Consider the following 24,504-nt stretch of genomic DNA (forward strand, 5'->3'; position numbering starts at 1 on the left):
ACTCTAGTCACAACCCTTTGGCTGCAAAAGGCGGACACCTGTTCTAACTGTAGCAAAGGCAGGTCCACGGGAAAGGCACAGAATCATGCTCTGAGGACTCCGGGGGAGCCAAGGGCACAAGTACAGCAGGGGTCCTTGAGGAACTTGGGTGCCATTAGGCGTCTCTGTCCCTGTGTGTGTGTGTCTCTCTCTCTGACACCATAGGGTATCTTGTCTCAATTTCTTGTTTCCCGTGGACTTGGTTTTCCTCTCTGCTCTCCCACTGCTGTGTTTCAGATGATGTTAGCTCAGCGCTCTAACTCTGCTCTCAGCACCCACGGCCCTCCCAATATAATCTCTGGCTCAGCGCTCACACTCTCCGCTGAGAGTTAGATTGCCAAGCCTGGAGCTCTCTATACATGGCAGCTGGGAGGTAGGGAGCATAGACCTGTCTTTTGGACAGCATGCCTGTGACCGTGTCCCCCTGGCCTCCAGCTGTCTGTCCAGGGACAGAGAGAGGGCATAACGGAGGGCGCACCAGCAACCGGACAGGCAGTTTGAGCGTAAAACGACTGAGTGATCCTGTGGGAGCTGGAGGCACGCCCGGAAGTCATCACGGGGCAGCCGAACAGGGGGGCATGCTGATGGGTGTGTAAACCTGCCAGGTGGGGGCAACAGAGGCTGGCAGCCCTGCCTGCGGTGGTTTGGAGGCAGAGTGGGCTGGGCTGGGCTGGCTGGGCTGGAGAAAGGGAACACAGGCTAGCCTGCCAGAGCAAACAGGCAGGCCTCTGGCCCTACCTTCTAGCAAACGCCCTGACACCTGAGGGTAGGGTGGAATGGGAGAGGCTTAGGGTTACGGTCCCTGAGGCTGGCAAAGGGGAGCCAGTCCCCTGGGATGTGCATGTGGGGGAGGGCCATAGGGGTTCCCCGCTGCTGGAATGTTCCTGGGAGACAGGGCTCTAGTAGGGAGCATGAGGGCTCTGTCCCCGCCTAGCCCTGGCTCACGTTTTCCCTGGCAGTGTAGGAACACAGACGGGGCTGTCTTTATGGACTACCGTGGTGTGAGAAGAAAGGGACAGGGTGGGGGGAGGGGGGGGAGAAATGCCAGGGATGTTGGACTTGAGATCTAAAATGTCAGGCTAAAATGTTGAAAAAATAAAATAAAATAAAATGTCAGGCTAGAAGGAGCCACAGTCAAAAAGCCAACATTCCCCTACCTCCACAGGCGGGGGCCGAGACCCCGTTGAGGCCCCGGGGAGTCAGGGTGGATGACCCATCCAAGGTGGCGAAAGGCTGGATCCTTTGGTCCACAGGATCACCGCTGAGTGCCTCTGTGCTCAAGCGGGCATAGCGAAGGGGACCCAGAGGATGAGCACCCCGGCCCTGCCCTGGAAGGAAGAGGACAGCGCTGGGGGTACACATGGTCTGGGTAAGGCTTGGCAACCCGAGGCCAGGCTGGGAGCCGGGGTTGCTGTGTGTCAGAGGGGTGTGGGGGCAGTTGCATGTCTGGAAAGCTTTCTGGCTGCAGAGGCACCGTGGGCTTAGGGGTTTGAACACCTGGCTGCGGGGCCAGTCCTGGAATCTATGACCCTGTGCAGCCACAGCGGCTCCCAGAGGCTGAAGCTCTGGACAGAAGCGGCCAGCTTGGTGGGAGGTAAGATGGCCGGTGGGGTGAGACTGGCTGGAGGGGGTGCCACCCGGCTGTTCTCTTTGCCCCTCCCCATGGTGCTGGGTGAGTGGCTCTGCTCCCCACAGCTTGCTTCCCGGAACTGCAGCCGGTGTCTGGCACCCCTGAAGTGGCTCCAGCTCAGGGAGCACTGGCCAGGGCTCCTCCGGCCCTCCCCTCTGGGAGCCAGGGCGGCTCTCCCTGGGGACCCTGGCCAGAGGCCTCCACCCTACCCCTCAGGAGTCTCTAGGGAGCCCCACCCCCACCCCGGCAGTGACATTTCCTGCTGGGGTGAGGGTGTGAGTCTAAGGTAGCACGGTTTACTTTCTTATATACTGGTTCATTGTTATAAGTTCTGCTTGTATGAGGAATAAGCACTAATCACTGGACATTTCGAAAAAAAGGAAGCAAGCACAAATATCAAGAAAAAAAAACATCAAGTTATCTCCTTCGGAGGAGACAGGCTTATTTATTCATAGACCTCCTGGGTTCCCGCTAAACTTAGGGTCTGCAGAAATGGAGCTGGGGGTAGCAAACGCCTCTACGGACAACTCCGCTTCGCAATCTCCCAGGACCCCGCAGGATTCAAAAGGCCGGTCAGAGACCCCGTGCTCCGAAGCCCGTCCGGCTCTTGGCCCTTGGAGGTGCCGGAAACTCTGTGGACAGGGGCCAAGGCCGTTCCGGGCCCCTAGCCCTTGCCTTCCCCACGCTCGGCGCACTCCCTGCTGGCGGCCTCAGTCCCTTCTCCCGCAGAATGGGCGGGCGGCCCGGCCTGGGCGCCCCGGGGCGCTGCGGGGGCGGGGCGGCGGGCTCCGAGGGCGGCCGGAAAGGCTGTGAGTGCGGGGGCGGGCCCCGCGCCGCCCCGCCCCGGGGAGGGAGCCCGGAGCGCAGCATCCTGGTGCAGGCCTTGGCCGCTGCTGTCACTGCCGTCGGGGAAGGTCCCAGCGCGGACATGGCCTCGCGCGGCGCCCTCCCGGGCCCGAGCCCCCAGCACCCCGCGCAGTAGCCCCGCGTAGAGGCGGCTTAGACGGCGCAGACGGCCGGGCGGGCGGCATGGAGGCGGCGCACCTGCTCCCCGCCGCCGACGTGCTGCGCCACTTCTCGGTGACTGCCGAGGGCGGCCTGAGCCCAGCGCAGGTGACCAGCGCGCGGGAGCGCTACGGCCCCAACGGTGAGAGCGCGGGCCGGGCCGGGGCGTCGGGGGCCGCGCGCACCGCAGTCTCCGTCTGCCCCCTGCATCGCGGCCGCGGAGCGGCACCCCCACCCCCAGTTCGCGGGCACCCGCGGGCAGGCAGGAAGCAAGGGCTCCGGAAACCTCGGCAGATGCTCTTGGGGCTCCTGGCGAGGCTGCGCGGCCACCTTCGCGGCGGGTGGTGGGGTGGGCGGGTTCCGGGTTCGGAGGCCGGACGCCCGGCTCCCCGGCTCCCCCTCCCCGTTCCCGTCCCTCCAGCCCCAGGGACCTGTACGGCCCTTCCAAGCTTCCCACCTCCAGCCCGGCGCCATCCACTCTTGCAAGCCTTAGCCCGCGCCACCGGCGGTCAGCGACGGAGCCCCAGCGTGCAGGTGTGCACGCCCTGAGGTGGCTGGCGAGGGACCAGCCAAGGACTCTGAGGCCCAGCCTCCCAGCTGTCCCGAGGGTCTCCCCCGAGGGCTCAATAAAACGCCCAGAAGGTGCAGCTTGTCAGCTGGCAGCCTTGGTGCCCCCACCCCCACCCCCAGGTCTTCCTCTTTCTGCAGCCTGAGGCGGATGTGGCTGGCGGGAGTCGGGGCCGGTGGGGGCTTTGAACTGCCGAGGCGAGAGACCCCACCCCCGGGGGCGGGGGTGGCAGAGTCAAGGCCTCGGTCAGGGAGTTGCCTGGGGAGGCCTTTCACTCCTGGGTGACCCGGAGCGGTGCCTGCACGTCTCTGGGCGGGAGGGCGCCTCCACGCTGTTGCTGTCTGGGTGGGAGAAGGATCGCTTCCTACTCATCTCTAAAGGAGTGTGGGATTCTCCATCTGCCAAAAGGCACAGCCAGTGCCTTGGACTGTCCCGGTGTGTCCCTAGCCCATTTGGAGGGCCTTTGAGGGTGGGAGGTGCAGAGGTCCCCTCCCCAAGTGGCTTCCAGGCAGGACGTTTCACCCCCTTTGGCCACCTACAGAGTGTGAGGAGTCCAGATAGAAATGTCCCCTCCATTCCCCAGGAGCAGCTGTGCTTGCGTCCTTGCAGACTGGGGGCCCCCGTCTGCCAGGGCTCCCAGCAGCCCGAGGGGAAGGTGTGCTGGCCTGAGGTCCCACGGCTCCGGACTGGCTGAAAATTAGGAAAAGCTGTCAGAAAGGGAGCTTTGGGTTTTGTATTGGTTTATAAAAACCACCTCTTACATAAATATTATCTTTCTGGAGCAGAAATCCTTTTTCAAAAAAATTAGTTGCTATATTTAGTTGTGCTGTGGGAGGAACTCGGGAGATAAATATTATTTAATCTCCCCCATTAGTGACTTGGCAGGGAGGGCGTCGTCTTTGCGGGACAGCAGGGCAGCAGGGCCTATCCCCAACCCTGGGTTGGAGGTGGGGGTCCGTGCAGCAGGTCTGGGGGCGCCCACAGCCCCTTCTGTGCCACGGTGGCCTCTGGCTTGGGCGTCCCAATTCCCAAGGGAAACTAGAGACCCGGCCCTGGATTCTGCCTCCAGGATCACACAGATTCTGTACCATGTGACCCTGGCCAGCACCCGTCTCCCTTCTGGCCCCCATGTCCTTGTTGGTCCAGCAGAAGCGGGGCTGACGGGGAAGGGGGAGGCCCTAGTTCTCCCCGTGCTCCTCTCTGGGCGAGGTGCCCTGGCCACTGAGCATCCGCGTGGGGTGATGGATGAGGATGTTGGTGCGGTGTAGGTCCGCAGAGCTGGATGTGTATGGAGGGGTATATGCATTGGAAAATTTGGGGGCCATTGATGGCTCCCCTGGTTTCTCTGTTTTTTTCTTTTAAAAAATATTAAATTTATTTTTAGAAAGAGGGGAAGGGAGAGATTTAGAGAGGGAGGGGGACATCAAAGTATCTTGATTGATTGGTTGCTTCTCGCATGCCCCTAACTGGGAGCCTGGGCCAAAACCCAGGCATGTGCCCTAACTGGGAATCAAACTGGCGACCTTTCGGTTTGTAGGCCAGCGCTCAGTCCACTGCAACACACCAGCCTGGGCTCCCTGTGTTTTCACAGGAGTAATAATAAAAGCTAATGTTCATTGAGCTCTTACTATGTGCCAGGCACTGTTCTTAGCACTTTTCATCTCTTATTTCTTCCTGAAAAACCACTGTTGTCACCCCCATTTTGCAGAGGAGATAACTGAGGCACTCAGAAGTTAGACAACTTGCCCAAAGTCACAGAGCAAGTGGTAGAGCTGTCGCTGGGCACCTGTCCCTCCCTGGGCCTTGCTTTCCCTGTTTGTACAAGGGGGCCACAGTTTCTTCGGGCTCTGCGACCCTGGTGTTGGTACCTGTGCTCGCACTTGGGGTCGGCCAGGCAGGAGCTACACCAGCTTTGTCCCCGGCCCCTGCGGAGCCCTGGCGGGCTCTTCTCTCGGGTCATGGATGGCTTCTCCTCAGGAGGCATTCCAGCGCTCTGGAAACAGTCAGGAGAGGAGAGGGGAGCCAGCTGCTCCTGAAGCCTCATGCTTTCCCTGCCCCTCTGCCTGAGGGGGAGGTGTGGAGTCCCGCAGCCTCCACCAGCACAGCCTCCAGGCTGGGGCTGACGGGGTTGGGGGCGGGGGGCGCCTAGCTCTGCGTCTTCATAGCTGTGTGATCCTAGACAAGACTTTGCCTCTCTGTGCCTCAGTTTCTTCATCATAAGTGAGGCTACGATAAGGACCCGTGTCAGAGTGTCGTTGGTGAGTGTTACTGTACACCAAATCATCCCTCTTTGTAGTGAAGAGGCTGGGCATGGCTTTCGGCCAGAAGCTGGGTTGTGCGGTGGGCGGGGACTGCAGGTGGAGGGGAACACCCCAGGGACTGGTGTCCCCCCACCCCAGCCTCAGGAATCTATGCACCTGCAAGGTCGTTGGTGCTGGAAACCACAAGGAAGTCATTTGCTTAAGTCCTGAAGTTTGCAAATTCTGCCAGAAGGAGGCAGGGGCTGAGGATCCTGCCTTCCCTCCCCAGAGCTGGGGGTGGGGGCCTCAGCTGAGCCACCAGTGAGTGAGCCAGCCAGGAGCACCCCCCCCCCCACCCGCCACATACACACAAAACACCACCTGTCCCAACCCCGGTCTAGAGATGTGTCCTCTGAGGCCCCGACAGAGCTGTGAGCCAGAGGCGCCTTGCCCAGCACCTCTCGTGAGCTCCGTAGGCCACAGGGGTGCCCAGGACTCAGCTTCCCCAGGGCAGGGGGGCCTTCTACACCCTTGAAATTTGTTTTTTGACTAAAAATGTGCATACAGGGCAACATTCAAGGAGAACAAAGATCTCCGGTAAAGTCTCCCAGTCCTGTCCCCAACCACGATCTCCCAGTGTCCCCTGTGTCTCATGTCTCCTTCCAAGGTATTCTGCGGATGCACACATCTGGACCTATGCTCTGCGATCTTTTTCTACACAGAGGAGTGATGGCTTCCCATGTGACAGTCACTCTTGGAGGCGGTGCCATGGGGAGCTTCCTTGGGCTCCCTAGCAGCTTTTCAGGGTCTCATCCTGTGGCTGGCCCCGCAGTCCTTCTCCCCGGCTTCTGCTGGGTGCTCGGGCTGTTCGCAGCCTCCATTGCCTCCCATGCTACCAGGCATATCCTCGACCCCATGTCCTTCCACACACTTGTGAATACCACCAAAGATAAATTCCTAGAAGTGGAATTGCTGGGTCAAAGGGCATGTGTATGTTCACTTCTGACAGCTGTTGCTACATTGTTCTCTGTAAAGTTGCACCCACTGACCTGCCTGTTCCTCACCACCTCCCCAAGGCAGTGCCTTGTTGGACACTTTAAGCTGTGCCAATCTGGTGGAAGAGAGCCCTCTCATGGTTTTACTTTACATTTCTCTGGTTCCAAGTCGGGCTGGGCATATTTTCATGTATTTAGGAGCCATTTGATTTCCTTGTGTCCGTGAACGGGCGGCCCATCACCTTTGCTGGACATGAGCCAAGACAGGAGACAGGACTGGGTAGGGCATGTCCTGCTGAGCGGGCCAACACCCAAAGGCCCTGGAATGCCCCGTCACCGGGGGAGTCAGGAGAGTTCCCGGGAGGTCTGCTGGGGTGGTCTCTTTTCAGGGGCGCTGGCGGAGGGGCTGTGATGAGGGCCGGAGCCAACTTCTGGGGCCTCATGTAGCCCTTTTGTTCCATGGGTGTTCGGCCCCAGGGCTGGCAGGTGGGAGGGATGGTCCTGATTTAGATACCTGCCAGCAGTGTCAGCTGCAGCCTTATCTCCTGCCCCTAGCGCAGGCCCCACGTGGCCACTGGAACTCTTGGGAAGCCCACGGAAACCAGGCCAAGTGGAGTGGGGCCAGGCGGGAAGGAGGAGGGAGAGGCACCTGAGTGGCCAGCCTCGGGCGGACTTGCCCCTCCATGGCCTCCATGTCCCTTGTAGAGCAGAAGCGAGACACTGAGACCGCCCTCAGGACCTTGCAGATGTGACAGGACTCTTGGACCTGAAGGGGCATGGCTTGTCTGCAGGGATTGGGAAGCGCCAGGCGTTTCAGGCTTCACTCTGGTTTTCACGCCCCTGTTGGGCAAGCTTAGCACCCTCTCCCACAGGGACAGTATCAGGCCTGCGTCCTCGGAACCCAGTCCCCTTGCACCAGGTGCTTCCTGAGGCCGGGCCAGGTCTGCCCCCAGCGCCACTGCCACACTGATGCTGAGCAACGCCTTCACAGGGGGTTTTTTAGTACCAGATCAGCCAGGCAGGCTGTGGGCCCTGTGGAGCCTACACACTTCCCAAGGCCCCCTACAGCGCGGGGCCAGGTTGTCCACTCTAGGTGGGCCCTGGAGACCCGGGCAGGGCCAGGTGGGCTGGGCGGGGCTGCCCAGCTAGGGCCTCTTCCTTAGTCTGCAAGTGACAATTTAATTGCTTTGTAAATTTACTTTTGAGGAAGACCTTGGCGCACTTGCCTCTCCCTGCTGGAACTGACATTTAGAAGCTGAAACACCAGTTTCCAATGTTGAGAGAAGGAAGGAGTCAGGAAGGGGGAATTAGGGGAGCAGGTGGTGGTGGAACCTGGGGGCAGCCCCGGCCCCCACCCACCCTCTCCCGGGCTCTGGGCTGTGGGCGACCGAGTAAACAATTCTGCAGAGCTCCATGTGGATGCAGGGGTGACTCAGCTCCTCGCTGCCCTGGAGGCGCCCCAGGCGGGAGGGGCAGCCTCCAGACTGAGGACTGGTGAGAGCAGGCCGTGATCAGGGGAGGGGCTTTTCCCCTGGAAGCCTTCCTGGGAGGCTGGGGTTTAGATGAGGAGATGGGGAAGCGTGTCCTGCACGGAAGGAATGGCCCCAGCCAAGTCTTGGAGGGGAAAACCAGGGGAGGTGGTGGCAGTCGTGAGGCTTCTTGCTTGGCTGGCAGATGGAAGGACACATATTTAAGATACGGGGGTGATTCTGGAAGGGCAGGTGAGGGCAGATCCAGGAAGGCCTTGAAGGCCATGTGAAGGCTGGTCTTTATTCAGCAGGCCAGGGAGAGCCACCGAAGGTCTGTAGGTCGGGCAGAGACAGGGTCATTCGTTCATCTCATCTGAGGACGTGTTTATCGATTTTAGAGAGAGAGGAAGAGGGGGAGGGAGAGAGAGAGAGACATCAATGTGAGGGAGGAAGATCCATCAGGCTGTCTCCCATAGTCGCCCTAACTGGGGATTAAGCCCACAACCTAGGTATGTGCTCTGACCAGAAATCAAACCCGCAACCTTTTGGTGCAAAGGTTGACACTCTGACCAACTGAGCCACCCAGCCAGGACCATTTATAGGTGTTTACTGAGCGCCTACGAATGGTTCCAGGTGCTAGGGACATCGCACTTAACAAAGTCCTGCTGTGACGGAGCTTGCGTTCCGGTAACTACTATTATGGCTAACGCTTATTGAGCACGTGCTGTGTGCTGTGCACATCCTAAGGGCTGCATGCATAGCATGCCATTCTATCTTCACTCCGCCCTTATGAGGTAGTTACTCTGATCATCCCCATTTTGCACAGAGGTGGGTCACAGAACTACCAAGAGATAGAACAAGATTTGAACTCAAGCCCTCTGGACCAGACTCTTTGCTCTAAGCCATGAAGCTTCTCTGATCACATTGTCTTGCGCGCTCCAGGACCCACAGGCTAACTCCCAGACGCCCCGCCCAGGCCAGCCCCGCATCAGGCATCTGTGGGCATGGGCCGGCTCAGTCTGGCAGCAGTGACCCAGAGCAGAGGCCGGCTGGGAGGGGCCCCTAGTGAGGGGTCCAGAGGTCTGCTATGCCCCTGAGCTGGCCCAGCGGGGACCTGGGAGGGAGCAGCACCTCCTGTCACTGTCTTTGCCTGTGTAGCCCAGCGGATGGCACCAAGAGGTGGGCAGGGTGGGGCATTCTCCCCATTTAACAAGGTGGGCCCAGTGCCACCATTCCAAGGGGACCTGGCCCGGCCCTTCGACCCTCCCGCACACAGCCTCGTCAGATAGCAAGGGGAAGCCAGCATCTTGCAGGGATGCCTGAGGAGGGGCTGGGAGGGCGCTCCATAGCCCTGGACTCGGTCCTGTGGGAGGAGAATTGGCCGTCTGGGGTGCTGGCAGGACTGGGGTTTGAAGCAGAGCAGGGCTGAGCCAGCAGAGCCTAGCAACCCCCAACCACCTGTGAGGACAGCAGGGCCCGTGGACAGGGATAGTTCTGGCGGGTGGCTCCGGGGCCACAAGAGGGGGTGAGCCAGCTGATGGGATGAGAGCAGCCAGCCCAAGAATCAGGACAGGGGACACTGAGTGTTTCAGGGCGTCTCGCCTGGGGGAGGCGGGGGACCAGGGCGGGAAGGCAGCGCAGTCCAGGAGGCCTTGAGCAGGAGTTGGAGGGCTAGGCTGCCGGAGCTAAACCCTTCTTGTCTCGTCCAACTTCTCAGCTGTGTGACCGGGACCTGGTCTCCCAGCCTCTCAGGGCTCCAGGCGTCTCCCCTGTAAAATGCCCTCCTCCTCAGGCTGTTCGCGAGCCACCAGGGAGCACCATGCACGGGGAGTTAGCATGGCTCCCGGCACACGGAGCCCTGATAGGGCTGCTGCGCTTCGTCACGGAGCGCCTTCGCATGTGCTTAGCGCACAGTGCCCCCCAATGCTCTTCGGGGATGGTGGAGGTGAAGCACCTGGCACTCTGCTTGGTACATAGGAGGTGCTCAGTCAGCGGGGCTCTGGTTAAGGTTAGTGATAATCTTCACAGCGGCCCCTCAGGGTGGGGTGGGCCCCCCTCATCTTCCACATGAGGCTCAGAGCCCCACAGGACCAGCCGCTCGGGTGGGACAGGAGCACATGAATGTGCCTTTGCAGGATGGGCAGGTTATCTGCGTGACCTCATGTTTGGCTGAGCTGCCCCCAGGACGGGGAGGGGGGGGGGTGGAAGGGGAGCGTTGTGGTAGAAGCCAGGTTTGGGAAGAAAGGAGTATCAGTCAAGATCAGCTAGGCTACGCTGCTGTAACAACCCCCAAGTCTCAATGGCTTAAAACAATAGAAGTCATTTTTCATTCCCTCTGTGTACATGTATGTCCATGGCAGGCCGTCGGGGGCTCTGCGTCCCCCGCACCATGTGACTCGGGTTCACAGGGCAGACACCTCTCACAGGTTGCCCGTTTCTGGAGCAGAGAGACAAAGAGCTCCTGACCTGCACTGTCCAGCACAGCAGCCACTAGCCTCGTGTGGCTATTTAAATATACATGAATGACAATTAAGTACAATTTAAAATTTAGCTGCTCATTCCCACTAGCCTCATTTCCAGTCCTCAACAGCTACTGTGGCCTGTGGCCGCTGTGGGGCACGTCCGTCCTCACACCAGCGGTTCTGTGCGGCAGCCCGGAGCCAACACAGGCCCTTCTTTTCACAAGGCACACGGGGATTGGGACGTGCCTTCCTGTTACGTGTCCACAAGGTGGGAGAATCAGAACTACTGTCAGTTCTCACCTAATGTCGATAGGTTCTTGACACTGGCAAACGACGTATATAAAACCAATTTTACCCTAGGCTCACTGATAGAAAACGAGTCAAGTTCCTGTGGCATCACATCAACGTTATAGTGAAAGGACATGGAATGAAATGTTATTGGGGAACCTGCTGTATTTGGGGAGCAGCTTAATGACCACTAAAGTGTGGGTCCTGGGTCAGCTTGTGGGTCAGAGAGCAAGAGGGGAGACCCACATGGAAGGGTAGAGGAAGAACTTGAGAGGCAAGGAGGGGGCAGCTTGAGGGGGACTAGAGCGGGTATGTTGCCCCATGACATGCTCCCCAACCCCAGGCCTTGCCCCTGCCCAGAAAAAAATGCCCCGAGGAATATGGTGGCTTAGGCACGAAGTGCCTGCAAGAGTTGGGGCGGTGAGGGAGACAGCAGGAGGGGTGCAGGTGAGACTTACAGATCAGCCCCCTGGGGTCAGGAGCCGTGCAGGTGCCTGCAGAGGTCCGGGCAGAAGCAGGCTGCTGTGCACCGTGAGGTCGGCGCTGCCCGGTGCCACGGCTGGGCACGGCCGAGACAGCCTCTGAAGACCGTACTCCACTGGAGAACTGGCCCAGAAACCAGGCCTGGCCTTCCCCCGCCTTTCCTGTTCATTTCAGCTAAATAGATCAGAAGGAAAAAGTCTGTTTGATTTTAATCTCAACGCAGGACACTGGAGATTACTTTTTCCACGGAAAATGTCAGCCGTTGCCTAAAATAGGACTTTGGCGAAAATGCTAGAAAGTGTATTTTTAGGTTATATGTTTCCCGCTTGGATTCTTGCAGTCCAGTGGGCTGCTTGACACTCTCCATGGGTCAGGGGCCAGGTGCAGACCCCAGACCCTCCCAACAGGTGGTCTGGGAGAGGGCCCCCACGGGAAAAAATGATTGGCGGGTACTCAAGCCAAAAACAGGTGGACAGTGCAAGGACCTGTGTCAAGAAGGAGGAGGAGGAGAAGGAGGAGAGAGCCCACCTGGAGTGGGGCCTCAGAGTCTGAACAAGCTCCTGAGGGATGCCAGTGCCGCTGGCCTGGAGTCCGTCCCCGGAGGAACAAGAGGAGGCCGGGCTTGGTTAGGCTGGGCCTCCAGGAGCCGAGCTGTGCAAGGCTCCTCCGTGCCTGGGACGCTGGCCGCCGTGGCTGTGTCCTGGCCAGCACCCGGGCGGGGTGGGGCTCCGGGGGCTCGCCGTGCTGCAGACCTCTTCCTGGGGGTCCTGAAAGAGCCAAGCATCCAGGACAGCCCGAGCTGATGTTCAAAACCCAAGGGGTGGGGATGGGGGCACAGAACAGGACCGGGCCGCCACCTGAGAAAGAGCCGTGCAGGGCTGCTACTGCTTGTGTCATGGCCTCGGGGTCCCGTATCCAGTTTGCTCAGTTTCCCCTCAGTGCTATGGGGAGGGGCGAGGCTGGGGAGTCTGGGAGCGCTCTCCTGGCTCTGGCCTTGTCCTCAGGTGGGCCAGGCCGCACCAGACTTTTCTAACCAGAGTGGGGTTAGGGAAGGGGGGAAGGGGAGAGGGGCACAGTGGAGGGAGTGGAAGCATCTGGGCGCAAAGCATCCAGTCTCTGACTTCGGAGAGCTGTGGGGCATGTCCAGTCCATCGCGGGTCCAGGTGGGCACCGCAGGAGGGGCTGCTGGGAGTCCTCCAAGGCTCCACTGCATAACTCAATTGTCTCTTGTCTCCTATTGGTGCCCGTGGCTGCCGGATCCCGCAGAGCTCCCGACCGAGGAAGGTGAGGCACGCGCCAGGGCGGGCGGCAAGGCCACTGGGAGACATCCTTGGGCCGTTCACTGTCACATTGTGACTCCCCCTCCCTGACAGAGTGAGGCCCCACTGAGCCCCCAAGCATCGCCCGCCCACCCGGGCCTCCTCGCAAGGCCTTGGGCTCTCCCTCTTTGAATGGCAGCCTGTGGTCTCTGAGGCTGCCCCAGCTCTGAATGAAGGCAAGTCCGCTGGCCCGGGGCCCAGGCCTCACCCCGCGTTCCCATTTCCAGGCAAGTCCCTGTGGGAGCTGGTGTTGGAGCAGTTCGAGGACCTTCTGGTGCGCATCCTGCTGCTGGCCGCCCTGGTCTCCTTTGTAAGTAGGGCCCCGGTCCCACGGCATCAGGCAGCTGGGTGGGAGGGGGAAGCCAGGCTGGGGCAGTGCTCAGGCCCTAGGCCCTGGACGCAGGGCTGTCCTCTCAGCTGTTGGCGTCCCTGGGCCCCTGCCCTGCTCAGATGTCAGCTTCCCTTGTCAACCCTCCTCCCCGGCACTGGACCCCACTCCCATCTGTCCACCCTGGCTGTCAGTGTGTCTGACCCTGCCCCGCCCTGTTTTAGCGCAGCTTCTCAGACTCGGCACTACTGACACTTTGGACCAGACGGCTCTTTGTCTAAGGGCTGCCTTGTGCACTACAGCACCCCTGGCCTCCAGCCACCGGAGGGCAACAGCGCCCCCAGTTGTGCCACTGCAAGTCTCCAGGGGTTGCAGAGGCCCCCAGGAAGCAGGACCACCCTGGCGGAGAGCCCCTCCTGTGGCTCCCTGGGCCCCTGAGAAGACTCGGGCCTTAGTCTCGTGCAGCCTCCTCGGGGCTGCCATGCCCCTCTGCTCTTGCCCATTCCCACTGCTCGGCCCGCTGGGCTGGGGGGCCAGCGTGGAGTGGTGGTCGGGGGACCGTGGTTGTCATCGGTGACTGAGCAGCAGAGACCCTGCTGAGGGTGGACAGGATTCCTGGTCCCACCCGGTGCCCAGCAGGGCCTGGGGGACAGGCCTCATCTCGGTGACTTGGAGTGGAGGGACGGCGGGGGCCCGCGGTGGGTCTGGCTCTTCCCCTCCAGCCAGCTGTGCCTGGCCCCCTGGCCACTCACTGTCCTTGTGGAAACTGAGGACTCTTACAGAGAAACAGATCTGCCCTAAAACGGCCAAGCCCAAAGGGTGCTGGTACAGATGGGCATGCTGAGGCAGTCGTGACAAGGACCCGGTTAGGCCAAGAGGCAGGAACGAGACTTGAAGCAGGTCTCCTGCCTTCAGGCCTGGGCTCAGGCTGGAATCATGTTTCTCTGGCCATCGGACTTCAAGTGTAGCAGGGTCACCTGGGCTTGGGAACTGCTGAGGATCTGGGAAGGACCCTAAGAATTACATTTTGAACTAGTCCCCAGGTGCTGCCGCTGCCGCTGGTGGTGGCGTGGGCACCACACTTGGAAAACCACAGCTAGGCAGGCAGTGACGCCTGCAGCTGTCAGCTGTACCACCAGCCCGCATCGCTGACAGCTGGCGATGGGACTTGGGCTGTGGCGGTACTAGCTGCAGAGGCTGGCTGTCCTAAGCCAAGGGCCTCTCAGAGCAGCCCTCTTCCAGCCCAGGGCTGCCCAGGGGCTGTTCCCCAAAGCAGGGGAGCAGACAGGAGACTGGGGTACGAAGGACGTGGCGAGCAGACCCTAGCCCACAGCACAGCCCGCATTCACCAGCTTTAATCCCGGCAGGTCCTGGCCTGGTTCGAGGAGGGCGAGGAGACCACGACAGCCTTTGTGGAGCCCTTGGTCATCATGCTGATCCTGGTGGCCAATGCAATCGTGGGCGTGTGGCAGGTGGGAGACACAGGGGTGGGGCTGGGCTGCGGAGTGTGCCCTCCCCCTGGTGCTAGAATTCTGCAGGTCCTTCTGCTTCCATCCCACGCCCCAGGGTGTCACTCCAAGAGGGTGGCCTGCCGGGGCAGCAGGGACAGACCGCAGCTGCCTCGTGTTTCACAGGAACGCAACGCCGAGAGTGCCATCGAGGCCCTGAAGGAGTATGAGCCTGAGATGGGCAAGGTGATCCGCTCCGACCGAGCCGGTGTGCAGAGGATCCGCGCCCGGGACATCGTCCCTGGAGACATCGTAGAAGTGGCGGGTACGACGGGGCCTCTTTCTTCCATTGTGTGACGCTGTCAGGCACACCCCGCTCTGTACCCTCATCTTTCTGGCTGTATATGTAGATCTCTCCGAAGCTCTTTGGCCCAAACCCTGTTGGACAGATGAGACCATAGACCAGGGGACAGGGTCCACCTGAGGGATCACAGCCTAGGGCCTTGCCTCCCAGCCTCAGCCTTGGTTCCTAGGAGCCCTCCTGGCTTTCCCAGGGAGTGGCGCCCAAAGCCACACTCAGCCAAGCCATCCTCTCTCCACAGTGGGAGACAAAGTGCCCGCTGACCTCCGCCTCATTGAGATCAAGTCCACCACACTGAGAGTGGACCAGTCCATCCTGACAGGTGAGGCCCGGGGGCTGTGCCAGGTGGGGGCTGATCTGGGGAGGGGGGTGTCTTCACATGGGCTTCGTATTTCTGATTCCATGACCAGGTGAATCAGTGTCCGTGACCAAGCACACAGACGCCATCCCAGATCCCAGAGCTGTGAACCAGGACAAGAAGAACATGCTATTTTCTGTAAGTCCTTGGGCCTTGGCCTGGACAATGATAATAAAAAGCATAACCCTTAGATGAATCAATTAAAGCCCTACAGAGAAGAACCTCATTAATTATTAACAACACATAAAAAATTAGAGTAAAATAATAGCTTCTGTTCACTGAAGGTTGTGCCTGTACTAATTTATTTAATCCTCACAGCACCTTCTAAATAAGTGCTCTTGCTAACTGCATTTTCCAGCAAGGAAACAGGCACAGAGATGTTAAGTAAGTAGCCCAAGGTCACACAGCCAGTGAATGGCAGAGCTGGGATGTGAATTCAGACATTCTGACTCCAGAGCTTTTCCTCTCACCTGCTAGGCTTATCCTGTGTTAATCTGGAGTGGGGTGCACTTTGTCTGCAGTCACTCAGTGGAGAATCTCCTAGAGGGAAGAGGGTTGCTAAAGAGGTTAAGGATGGCAGGAGCTGTCCGTTTCTCCCATGGGAAACCCAGCCGTCAAGTCACTTCTCCAGGCTCCCCCGGCTGTTTTCAGGGAGAGTGATGGGAACAGCCCAGAGGGAGTGATCTGCCCCTGGGGCCTCAGTGGGACTTCACTAGCAATGCTCACAGGCTGCCCGGAAACAGCCTGAAGCTGAGCACGGAAGCCACATGCAGGGATGGCTCAGGTCAGTGGGCAGTGGCCCAGGGCACCAAGTTGTACCAGGCTAGAGAGCCTCCCCAGAAGTGAACAGAAATGGAGAAAACGATATTCACCCAGAGCTCTTCCTGAGGACAGCAGGACCTCAGGGACCTTGGGGTGGTGAGGGGCCTCTAAGGGGCATGTTCAGGAATCAGCAGTTGTCACTAAGGGGCTTCTTAAGGAGGATGCTCTGGCGAACTGCAGGGCCATATCCTTAGCTGAAGGGCCTGCAGGTGGGGGTGGGGGCTGCACTGATGGGGCAGAAGGGGAGCTGGGCTGCCACCGGCACCCGCCCTCTCCCCAGCCTCAGCGCCGTGCGCCTGTCTGAAAGGGTGCTGAGCTATTAGCCTCTCCGGGGCAGCTGCGTCTTGGGCCCCGGTTAGACTGTTTTTTCAGAACAGGACAGGGAGGCTCAAAGTTAGTCGGCCCTTACACTGGCCTTTAAAGCCCTGGCTGCCCAGGACTTTATGGGGACCTTGGGAATGGATGGACTTAAGGTCAAGTTTTCTGGATTCTTTAGTAAATATTTACGGGTGGTTTACCTGGGATTACAGTCAGTCACATTCCTGCATGGCCGCTGTGTTTATAGGTTGTGTTCTGATGGGCTGGTGCTAGGCTGTGCTGGTTGATTATCCTGTCAACATTGGCCCGGTGCTAGGCACTGGGGATATGGCGCTGAACCAAGTCTCTGCCTTCATAGAGCTGATACTATCACGGGGATGACAGCAATAACTCAATACTACATAGCTGCATAAGTCCAGGAGCACTATGTGGCAAGGAGAGAAGAGAGCCACGTAGGGGGATAAGAGCCCTACACTGGCCAGAAGGAGCCAGAGGTCCAGGCCCCTGCCCAGGTGGTAAACAGCTCTTCCCCTCGGCCAGGGCACCAACATTGCATCGGGCAAGGCAGTGGGAGTGGCAGTGGCCACAGGCCTGCACACGGAGCTGGGTAAGATCCGGAGCCAGATGGCGGCCGTGGAGCCAGAGCGGACACCGTTGCAGCAGAAACTGGATGAGTTTGGGCGGCAGCTGTCCCGCGCCATCTCTGTGATCTGTGTGGCCGTGTGGGTCATCAACATCGGCCACTTTGCCGACCCGGCACATGGCGGCTCCTGGCTCCGAGGCGCTGTGTACTACTTCAAGATTGCCGTGGCCCTGGCTGTGGCCGCCATCCCTGAGGGCCTCCCCGCTGTCATCACTACATGCCTGGCGCTGGGCACGCGGCGCATGGCACGCAAGAACGCCATCGTGCGGAGTCTGCCTTCCGTGGAGACCCTGGGCTGTACCTCGGTCATCTGCTCTGACAAGACGGGCACGCTCACCACCAATCAGATGTCTGTCTGCCGGGTGAGTGTCCATGGGCAGCGCGGGATTCCACTGGGGTTGCTGCGTGATGCCCGGCAGGCCAGGCTACCTTCTCTGGGTTGCTTCCTAACACTTTTCTGGCTGAGGGTGGCGGGGAGAACCTGTAGGCTGCCCCATGTTAGGGAACAGATTCCGGTTTTCATGGGGCAGAGCAGCAAAGCCTGGCTGGCCATGTGTCACTAGGACCCGTGTGTCACTGTAGGGTCTTGGCAGGTCATTGCCCATCTGTGAACCTCAGTTTCCTGATCTGCAGTTTGGGTGTGTAAGCCCTGCCAGGTAACCATAAAGGATACAGGAGAGGGTTCGACTACAGCGTTCTGGCATCTGAGCCAAGCTGGGCCTGGACCCAGGTTTTACCCTGCTCTGCTATGACTCTCTGTGGCCAATGCCTGTCATCAGATACATCAGCTCCAGTGACCTGGGAAGAGCCAGGGCAGGAATTATTTATTCCCTGTACTCGATCCCAGATCCTGGGCCAGCTGCCCACGTGCTTCAGGGATTCTGGCTGAGACTCCAGAAGGCCTAAGGGCAGGGAGGTGGGTGGGATGTTGGTGGTGGTTGTTTATTTCCCATTCACTGAGACTCCGCCCATTGCTCCTGTGCCACCCCTGCTCCCACAGTCTGCCCACTGGGCCTTGGAACCCCAGGCTCTGTATCAGCCCATCAAAGGCTGCCGCGGGGGAGGGGCACCAGCAGCTCGGCTGCTTTGCGGCCCCTGACCTGCTAAAATCCCTAGTAGGGCTTCAGTTGAACAGAGTGGCTCTTGATTGAAACAACTGAAAGCACAGTGTATGGAAGCTGTAAAGGTCTTACATGCTGGCCTGACTTCTCCAGGTGTGTGGGGGGAGGGCTGCCCCCGGGAGCAGGGAGGAGAGTGTGAAGGAAGGGACATTTATCGAGTACCTGCTGGGTGCTGGGCTGGCCATCGGTTTGGGAATGTGCAGTGAGGCAGTTTCCAGGAAGTAAGAACTGTCTCCCTGGCAGAGCCGGCTGACAGACAGGAAATGGGCTGCTCTGGGAGGGAGGAGCCCCCACCTGTGGGGTGCTGTCACAGGTGGGAGCTGGCTGATACAGCAGGTCCTGCAGATGAGAGCTCACTGTTGCACACACCTTTGAGCACGAGAGGTCTGCGTCCCAGAATAGGGTGTGGTTTCCTCCCTTGGAGGCCAGGAACTCATCCTCTCGGAGGGAAAGGAGTGGCAGCTGGATGCTGATCCCACTTTCTTCCGAGGTTACCAGTGGAGAAGCAGGCTCAGGTGCTTAGCCAGGGTCCACACTGCAAGATGGGCAAGGCCATCCCAGCTCAGGGCTCTGTCAAGCTCAAAGCTGCCCCCAGAACATTGAAGAGTCTACTATAAACCCCTCAGCGGTCTAGGGCAAACAGACAGGTCCGAACTGGACACACCTGCGCAGAGCAGAGGGGTCCCGCCTCAGCCTGGACTCTGGACTCTTACACTGCACCTTCGTAACCCTGTGGGAGGGAAGGCCGGTGGCTCCAATGCGGGGCACCGGAGGCCCACCTGGGGTCAGGCTTTACTCAGACTGGCTGCCCAGGAAAGAGGGAGGTGAGGGCTCCCCTCAGCATGCCCCTGTGCTCCCCATCCCCAGATGTTCGTGGTAGCTGAGGTAGAAGCTGGCGCCTGCCGATTGCACGAGTTCACCGTCACCGGCACTACCTATGCCCCAGAGGGCCAAGTGTGAGTGCTGGGCGAAGGGGCGCGAGAGGGCGGGATTTCTTGGTGGGTAGGGCTACGTGGGATAGCGCTGAGAGTTGTCAATTGGCCGGGCCTCCTGGGGGCGGGGCCTAAAGTCTGGGCACATCCCAGGGGCGGGGCCAAGGCCCTAGTACTGACCGCCTGGCTCCTCAGGCTGCAGGGAGAGCAGCCGGTGTGCTGCGGGCAGTTCGATGGGCTGGTGGAGCTGGCGACCATCTGTGCCCTGTGCAACGACTCCGCACTGGACTACAACGAGGTGGGCCCCTACTCCCTTTTATGATCTCCCTAGCACCCAAGATCCCAGGACAGACCCTGCTTCCAGGGTCTCGAAGCCTCCAGGATTGGGGGTACGCCACCCCATCCCTCCCCTACCCATTGCACCTTTCCCCCATTTCCACCCTCCCCCTTTCTCCACTGAATTTGGAGCCCTGCCCTGGGGCTTTTGGACTGTGGGGGACTAGTTTAAGGGGCTGAAGGTCCAGGGTGCCTTGGGGGGCAGGTCTAGGGAGGGTGTTTAAAGCAGAGAGTGTTTACAGCCCAGAGAAGGCCAGCAGCTCATACTGGCCTGGTGGGATTTGAGCAGGGAGCGCTCTTCCCTGGGGCTGGCACAGCGGAGCGGAGCAGGCAGCGGGATGCTCCTGTCTGAGGGGAAGGACGCGGCCACGCCAGGTCAGGCCCAAGGCCAAGCTGCGGCCAGCAGATAGCCACTGAAGACTTTAAACAAGGGAGTGCCGTGGTCAGATTTACATTGACAAGTATCAGCCGGGCTCCTGTGTGCAGGATGGAGCAGGCAGGGCAAGACTGGAGCCAGAGAGCCCAGTGTGGTCACCCAGGCCGGAGAGGTGCTGGCTGGGGCCTCAGGAAGATGGGAGAAGGCACAGGGTGGAGAGAGATTTAAGGCACCCAAATCCTGAGGCTTGGTAACTGGTTGAAAAAGAGGGTGGAGGTCAGGCTAGCTCCTGGTTGCTCTCTGGCGGGGCCTGTCACCGAAGTGGCAAATACAGGGAGAGGAGAGGTGGCCTGAGGGTCCCTGAAAACAAAGTCCAACAGGCAGCAATTGGATGGGTGGGCTTGGAGCTCAGCAGAGAGGTCTCTGCCAGCTGGGCACTAGCAGTCGTGAGCACGGGAAAGGAGGTGGCGGCAGGGGGCCCCGAAGCCCCAGGGAGAGAAGGTGGGAGGGAAGGAGCAGGATCCAGACAGCAGAGTGTAGGAGGAGGACGGAGTCTGGGGAAGGAGGCTGAGAAGGAGCCAGGAAAGAGTGAGAAGGAGCCAGAGGGCAGGGACGGCGCATGGCCACTGGCGTCCAGAGAAGGGGGGTCGGAACGGATGGCACGTGTCAGTGCCGGATACCGTCCAGACCCCAGGTTAGCCGAGCTGGGAAGGGCCCACAGGCCTAGTGTAGAAGGGACTGCAGGCAACTGGCCGAGGGGGCTCCAGGGGCAGGGAGTGAGTGGGAGGCGAGGCTGGGAACCCCTCTGGGCGCCACCCTGCTCCTCACTCCCTGTACCCTGGGCCCCACCAGGCCAAGGGCGTGTATGAGAAGGTGGGAGAGGCCACGGAGACGGCCCTGACTTGCCTGGTGGAGAAGATGAACGTGTTCAACACTGACCTGCAGGCCCTGTCCCGGGTGGAGCGAGCTGGTGCCTGCAACAAGGTGAGCAGGGTAGGGGGCTTAGGCCCGGGTCACATGCCTGGGCCCTTGGGGGCACTTGGAGAAGGGAGAGAGGGGAATGAAATCTTGGGAGGCTTCTGGGAGAAGGAAGGACCTCGGACCCATTAATACTTGGCTAGGAGGAAAAGATTTGGAGTTGGGAAGTGCACTGCATGGTCAGGAATCAGCAACTTTTTGGCATTTCTGGGGCTGGAGAAGGAGATGGAGGCCTCAAATGCCAGGGTTAGGGGAGGCGAGACACCATCCCACAGGGAGCAAGAGGCTCCTTATGGGGCTGAGAGGCAAGGAAGAAAGCAGTGAGTCCCTGGCTCTGCCACCCCCCACCCTGACCCGCCTGGGCCCCACAGGTCATCAGTCAGCTGATGCGGAAGGAGTTCACCCTGGAGTTCTCCCGAGACCGGAAGTCCATGTCTGTGTACTGCACGCCGACCCGCCCTGGCCTGGCGGCCCACAGTAGCAAGATGTTTGTGAAGGTGGGACCTGGCTGTCTGGCCCGGGGCCCCTGCACACCTGGGCTCCCTGGGCTCCCTGGCCTCCAGTCCTCTGAAGAGCCAGAGACCGCAGCTGTGGGAGTCCAAGGCCCGCTGGGAGAGCAGTGAATCCTGAACGAGGGTGGCCAGCCTGCCCGTGGGACTGGGAGCAGGATCCAGACTTGGTGGCGATGAAACCAGGGACAGGAGCTGAGGCTGCCCCTTGCCGTGGTCCCAGCTCTGGGCTGAGAGGCACTGCCTCGCTGCATGATCTCGGGGTCACCTGTGCTCCTCTGTGAGTCTCAGTCTCCCCATCGAATAGCAGCGGTAGGCTGGAAGGTGCCAAAAGCCCTTTGCCTCCAATGGGGGGGTGCTGAGCCATTGGTGCTGTCTTCGGTGCTTTGTGTTCCTTCCCAGAGAGGGAAGGGACTGGCCCTTCCAGACCTCCGCCCACAGCACCTCCTGTTGCTGCTTTGGAACCTGAAATAGGAATCACAGCCCGGACTTCACCCCGCAGTGGAGTGAAAGGCTCCTGTACGGGGAGCTGGGGCTGCTTTGAAAACTCAGCAGTGCCTTTTGGGGAAAGAGAGGAGGGACTGAGGGAACGTGCAGAGGCTGTGCCCAGGTGTGGGGTGAGGGCCGAGGTGGAACCTCGAGGTCACTGAGGAGCCTGCAACCCCCAAGACCACCCTCCCAGGGCCACGCCTCTCCCCCTCAGCATGGCTCTATTTCCTGCTTCCTGCTGCTGAGCCCTCTACAGAACTGGGATCCCGGTAGCACCAGGCTGGCAGGCAGGCAGGACATGCAGGGGGGCTGCCGCCTCCAACCCCACCCCTAAAATGCTGCAGCAGTCTTCGCAGCACAGGCTGGTGGAGGGAGGGTGCCACCCCCGGGTGACGACAACCCGCCCCCCTCATTCCCTTTGGGTTTTCTCAGTGAGGCCCACTTGGTTACCACTCTGAGCTTTCAAACAGTGGATCTGGTCCATGCCTTGCTGTGTGTCCCCTTGGGTGGCCTTTCCCCGTATCTGGTCCTCAATTTTCTCAATTGGACGGGAGGTAGGAGAGGAGTCCTGACTGACAGAATTGCCCCCCGCCCTCATGCTGCAGGGAGCCCCCGAGAGTGTGATCGAACGCTGCAGCTCAGTCCGAGTGGGGAGCCACACAGTACCCCTGAACGCCACCTCCAGGGACCAGATCCTAGCCAAGATCCGGGACTGGGGCTCAGGCTCGGACACGCTGCGCTGCCTGGCACTGGCCACCCGGGACGCGCCCCCGAAGAAGGAAGACATGCAGCTGGATGACTGCAGCAAGTTTGTACAGTACGAGGTGGGTGCCGGGGTGGGGCCCCAGGGCTGGGAGCATGTGCCTCCTGCAGCAGCTGGGCAGGCAGCCAGCTGACAGTGCGCCCAGGCCTCACTTGCATCTGCCTCCTCCCGACAGACAGAACTGACTTTCGTGGGCTGCGTGGGCATGTTGGACCCTCCGAGGCCTGAGGTGGCAGCCTGCATCACACGCTGCCGCAAGGCAGGTATCCGTGTGGTCATGATCACAGGGGACAACAAAGGCACGGCTGTGGCCATCTGCCGTCGGCTTGGCATCTTCAAGGACACGGAGGATGTGGCGGGCAAGGCCTACACAGGCCGCGAATTCGATGACCTCAGCCCCGAGCAGCAGCGCCACGCCTGTCGCACGGCCCGCTGCTTTGCCCGTGTGGAACCTGCACACAAGTCCCGCATCGTGGAGAACCTACAGTCCTTTAACGAGATCACTGCCATGGTGAGGCCACAGATGGGTGCCGGTAGGGTGGGGAGGTGTCGGCGAGCACTTGCCACGGGGCGTGGAAAGAGCAACGCGGGAACCCCTACCTCCGCTTCATTCTTATTTTTCCAACATTGTGTTACCAAAAATCTCAAACACAGAGAGAAATTGAATAATTTTATAGGGAGTGCCTATAAAACCACCATCTAGATTCTACAGATAACATTTTGTTGTGATTGTTTCATCATATACCTATCCATCTGTCCATCCTTAATTCATCTTTTCTCAAATGCATTTCGAAGTTGCAGACGTCAGGACACCTCCCCCTCACACACTTCAGAATGTGTGCTCTACAGAGCAGTGTGTGTGGTTCTGGTTTTTTTCCCCCTTTTTAAGGTAAAACTTGCATGCAATGAAATGCACAAATTTTAAGCATGCCATTCATTTGATGAGTTCTGACCAATGACACACCTGTGTCATTCAAACCTTTATCAAGATAGGGAGCATTACCATCAACCCACGAATCTCCCTCATGCTCCTGCCCCGCTGGCCCCTCTCCCACAACAGGTAGCCGCTGTTCTGGTTTTTTACACCAAAGATAGTTTTGCTTGTCCTAGATTTTCAAATGACTGGAACCATACAGTATATACTCTTTTGTGTCTGGCTTCTTAATGAGATTTATCCGTGTTGTTGCAGGTATCAATAGATGATTGCTTTTTTAGTTGTTGGGTAGCAGGCCATTGTATGAGTATGCCACAGTTTGTTCATTCACCTGTGGATGGACATTTGGTTTGGGCTGTTTTTGTTCTGTCTTATTCTTTTTTTAAAAAATAGTTTATGTTCTGTCTCATTCTTAATTGCTGGCCTATTCGTCAACACTGATCTCACTTTTGACCTAGACCTCACCCCTGACCTGGCCTCTGTTATTAATTTTGACCTTCAGCCTAATCCAGTCCTTTACGTTCACTTTCATCCTGACCTGTGGCTCAGCCTGAACCTGGATAATGAACTGGGCATCCACCTTGGCTTGGTCACTTGAAACTTTGTTTTTGATCTTATGTTGAACCTTCACCTCAATCATTTTAATATGATTCTTTACTTTTAGCTAACCCTGATATGGACTCTTGTTTTAACTTGGACCATTACCTGACCCCTGACATTGGTCTTCATTCCGCTAACTCAACACTTTATGTTGACCTCACCTTTGACCTGGATTCCAATCTAGACTTTGACTGAACTCCAACTTTGCCCAAGACACCATTCCTGATATGGACCATAGCCTTGATTTGGCCTCTGACTTTGATTTGACCTCTATCTTAATCTAATTTTTAGTCTTGAGCTTGAGCCTAGTCTTGACCCTGACCTTCACCTTTGCTCCAATTTTGCCTTCACTGCAATAGTTACCAAGTCCTTGACCTCATCCCTAATTTGACCTTAACTTTGTCCTTAATATCAATTTTTATCTTCAGTTCTACATCCAAAGTAAATTTCATCCCCGCTCTCATCATTGACCCACCTCATACCCATTCCCACCTCACCATCTTCTCTTATCTGCTCCCCAACTTTGTCCTTGTCTACGCCCTTTGTCTTCCCTTCAGCCTCATGCCCAGCCCAGTTGCTAAGCTCTTGACCTCACTGTTTGTTCTGTCCAGCTGTCTGCATCCTTCGGGACATCCCCTAAGCTTGGGGATAGGCTAGGTTGAGGCGGGTTGGGGAGATAGAAAGGAGCTT

General features: G+C 58.9%; 1 protein-coding gene across 2 annotated transcripts in view; it reads left to right on the forward strand.

The window, feature by feature from the left end:
- The first annotated feature begins 2,574 nt into the window (after positions 1 to 2,574).
- The window catches only part of ATP2A3 (ATPase sarcoplasmic/endoplasmic reticulum Ca2+ transporting 3), a 33,449-nt gene continuing 11,519 nt past the window's right edge, over positions 2,575 to 24,504 (forward strand). For both annotated transcript variants that reach the window (XM_054575867.1, XM_054575868.1), the window contains exons 1-14: positions 2,575 to 2,816; positions 12,446 to 12,463; positions 12,726 to 12,808; positions 14,194 to 14,298; positions 14,461 to 14,599; positions 14,877 to 14,957; positions 15,046 to 15,131; positions 16,674 to 17,138; positions 18,765 to 18,853; positions 19,025 to 19,127; positions 20,394 to 20,525; positions 20,891 to 21,016; positions 22,123 to 22,341; positions 22,456 to 22,791. In XM_054575867.1, coding sequence (XP_054431842.1) covers positions 2,699 to 2,816; positions 12,446 to 12,463; positions 12,726 to 12,808; positions 14,194 to 14,298; positions 14,461 to 14,599; positions 14,877 to 14,957; positions 15,046 to 15,131; positions 16,674 to 17,138; positions 18,765 to 18,853; positions 19,025 to 19,127; positions 20,394 to 20,525; positions 20,891 to 21,016; positions 22,123 to 22,341; positions 22,456 to 22,791 — 2,100 coding nt within the window. In that variant the 5' untranslated portion in view covers positions 2,575 to 2,698. The remainder of the gene's footprint in view (positions 2,817 to 12,445; positions 12,464 to 12,725; positions 12,809 to 14,193; positions 14,299 to 14,460; positions 14,600 to 14,876; positions 14,958 to 15,045; positions 15,132 to 16,673; positions 17,139 to 18,764; positions 18,854 to 19,024; positions 19,128 to 20,393; positions 20,526 to 20,890; positions 21,017 to 22,122; positions 22,342 to 22,455; positions 22,792 to 24,504) is intronic.

Source organism: Pteronotus mesoamericanus, unplaced genomic scaffold (assembly GCF_021234165.1).
Source record: "Pteronotus mesoamericanus isolate MK-2021 breed Mesoamerican mustached bat unplaced genomic scaffold, CSHL_Meso_final contig_317, whole genome shotgun sequence".
Taxonomy (NCBI): Eukaryota; Metazoa; Chordata; class Mammalia; order Chiroptera; family Mormoopidae; genus Pteronotus; species Pteronotus mesoamericanus.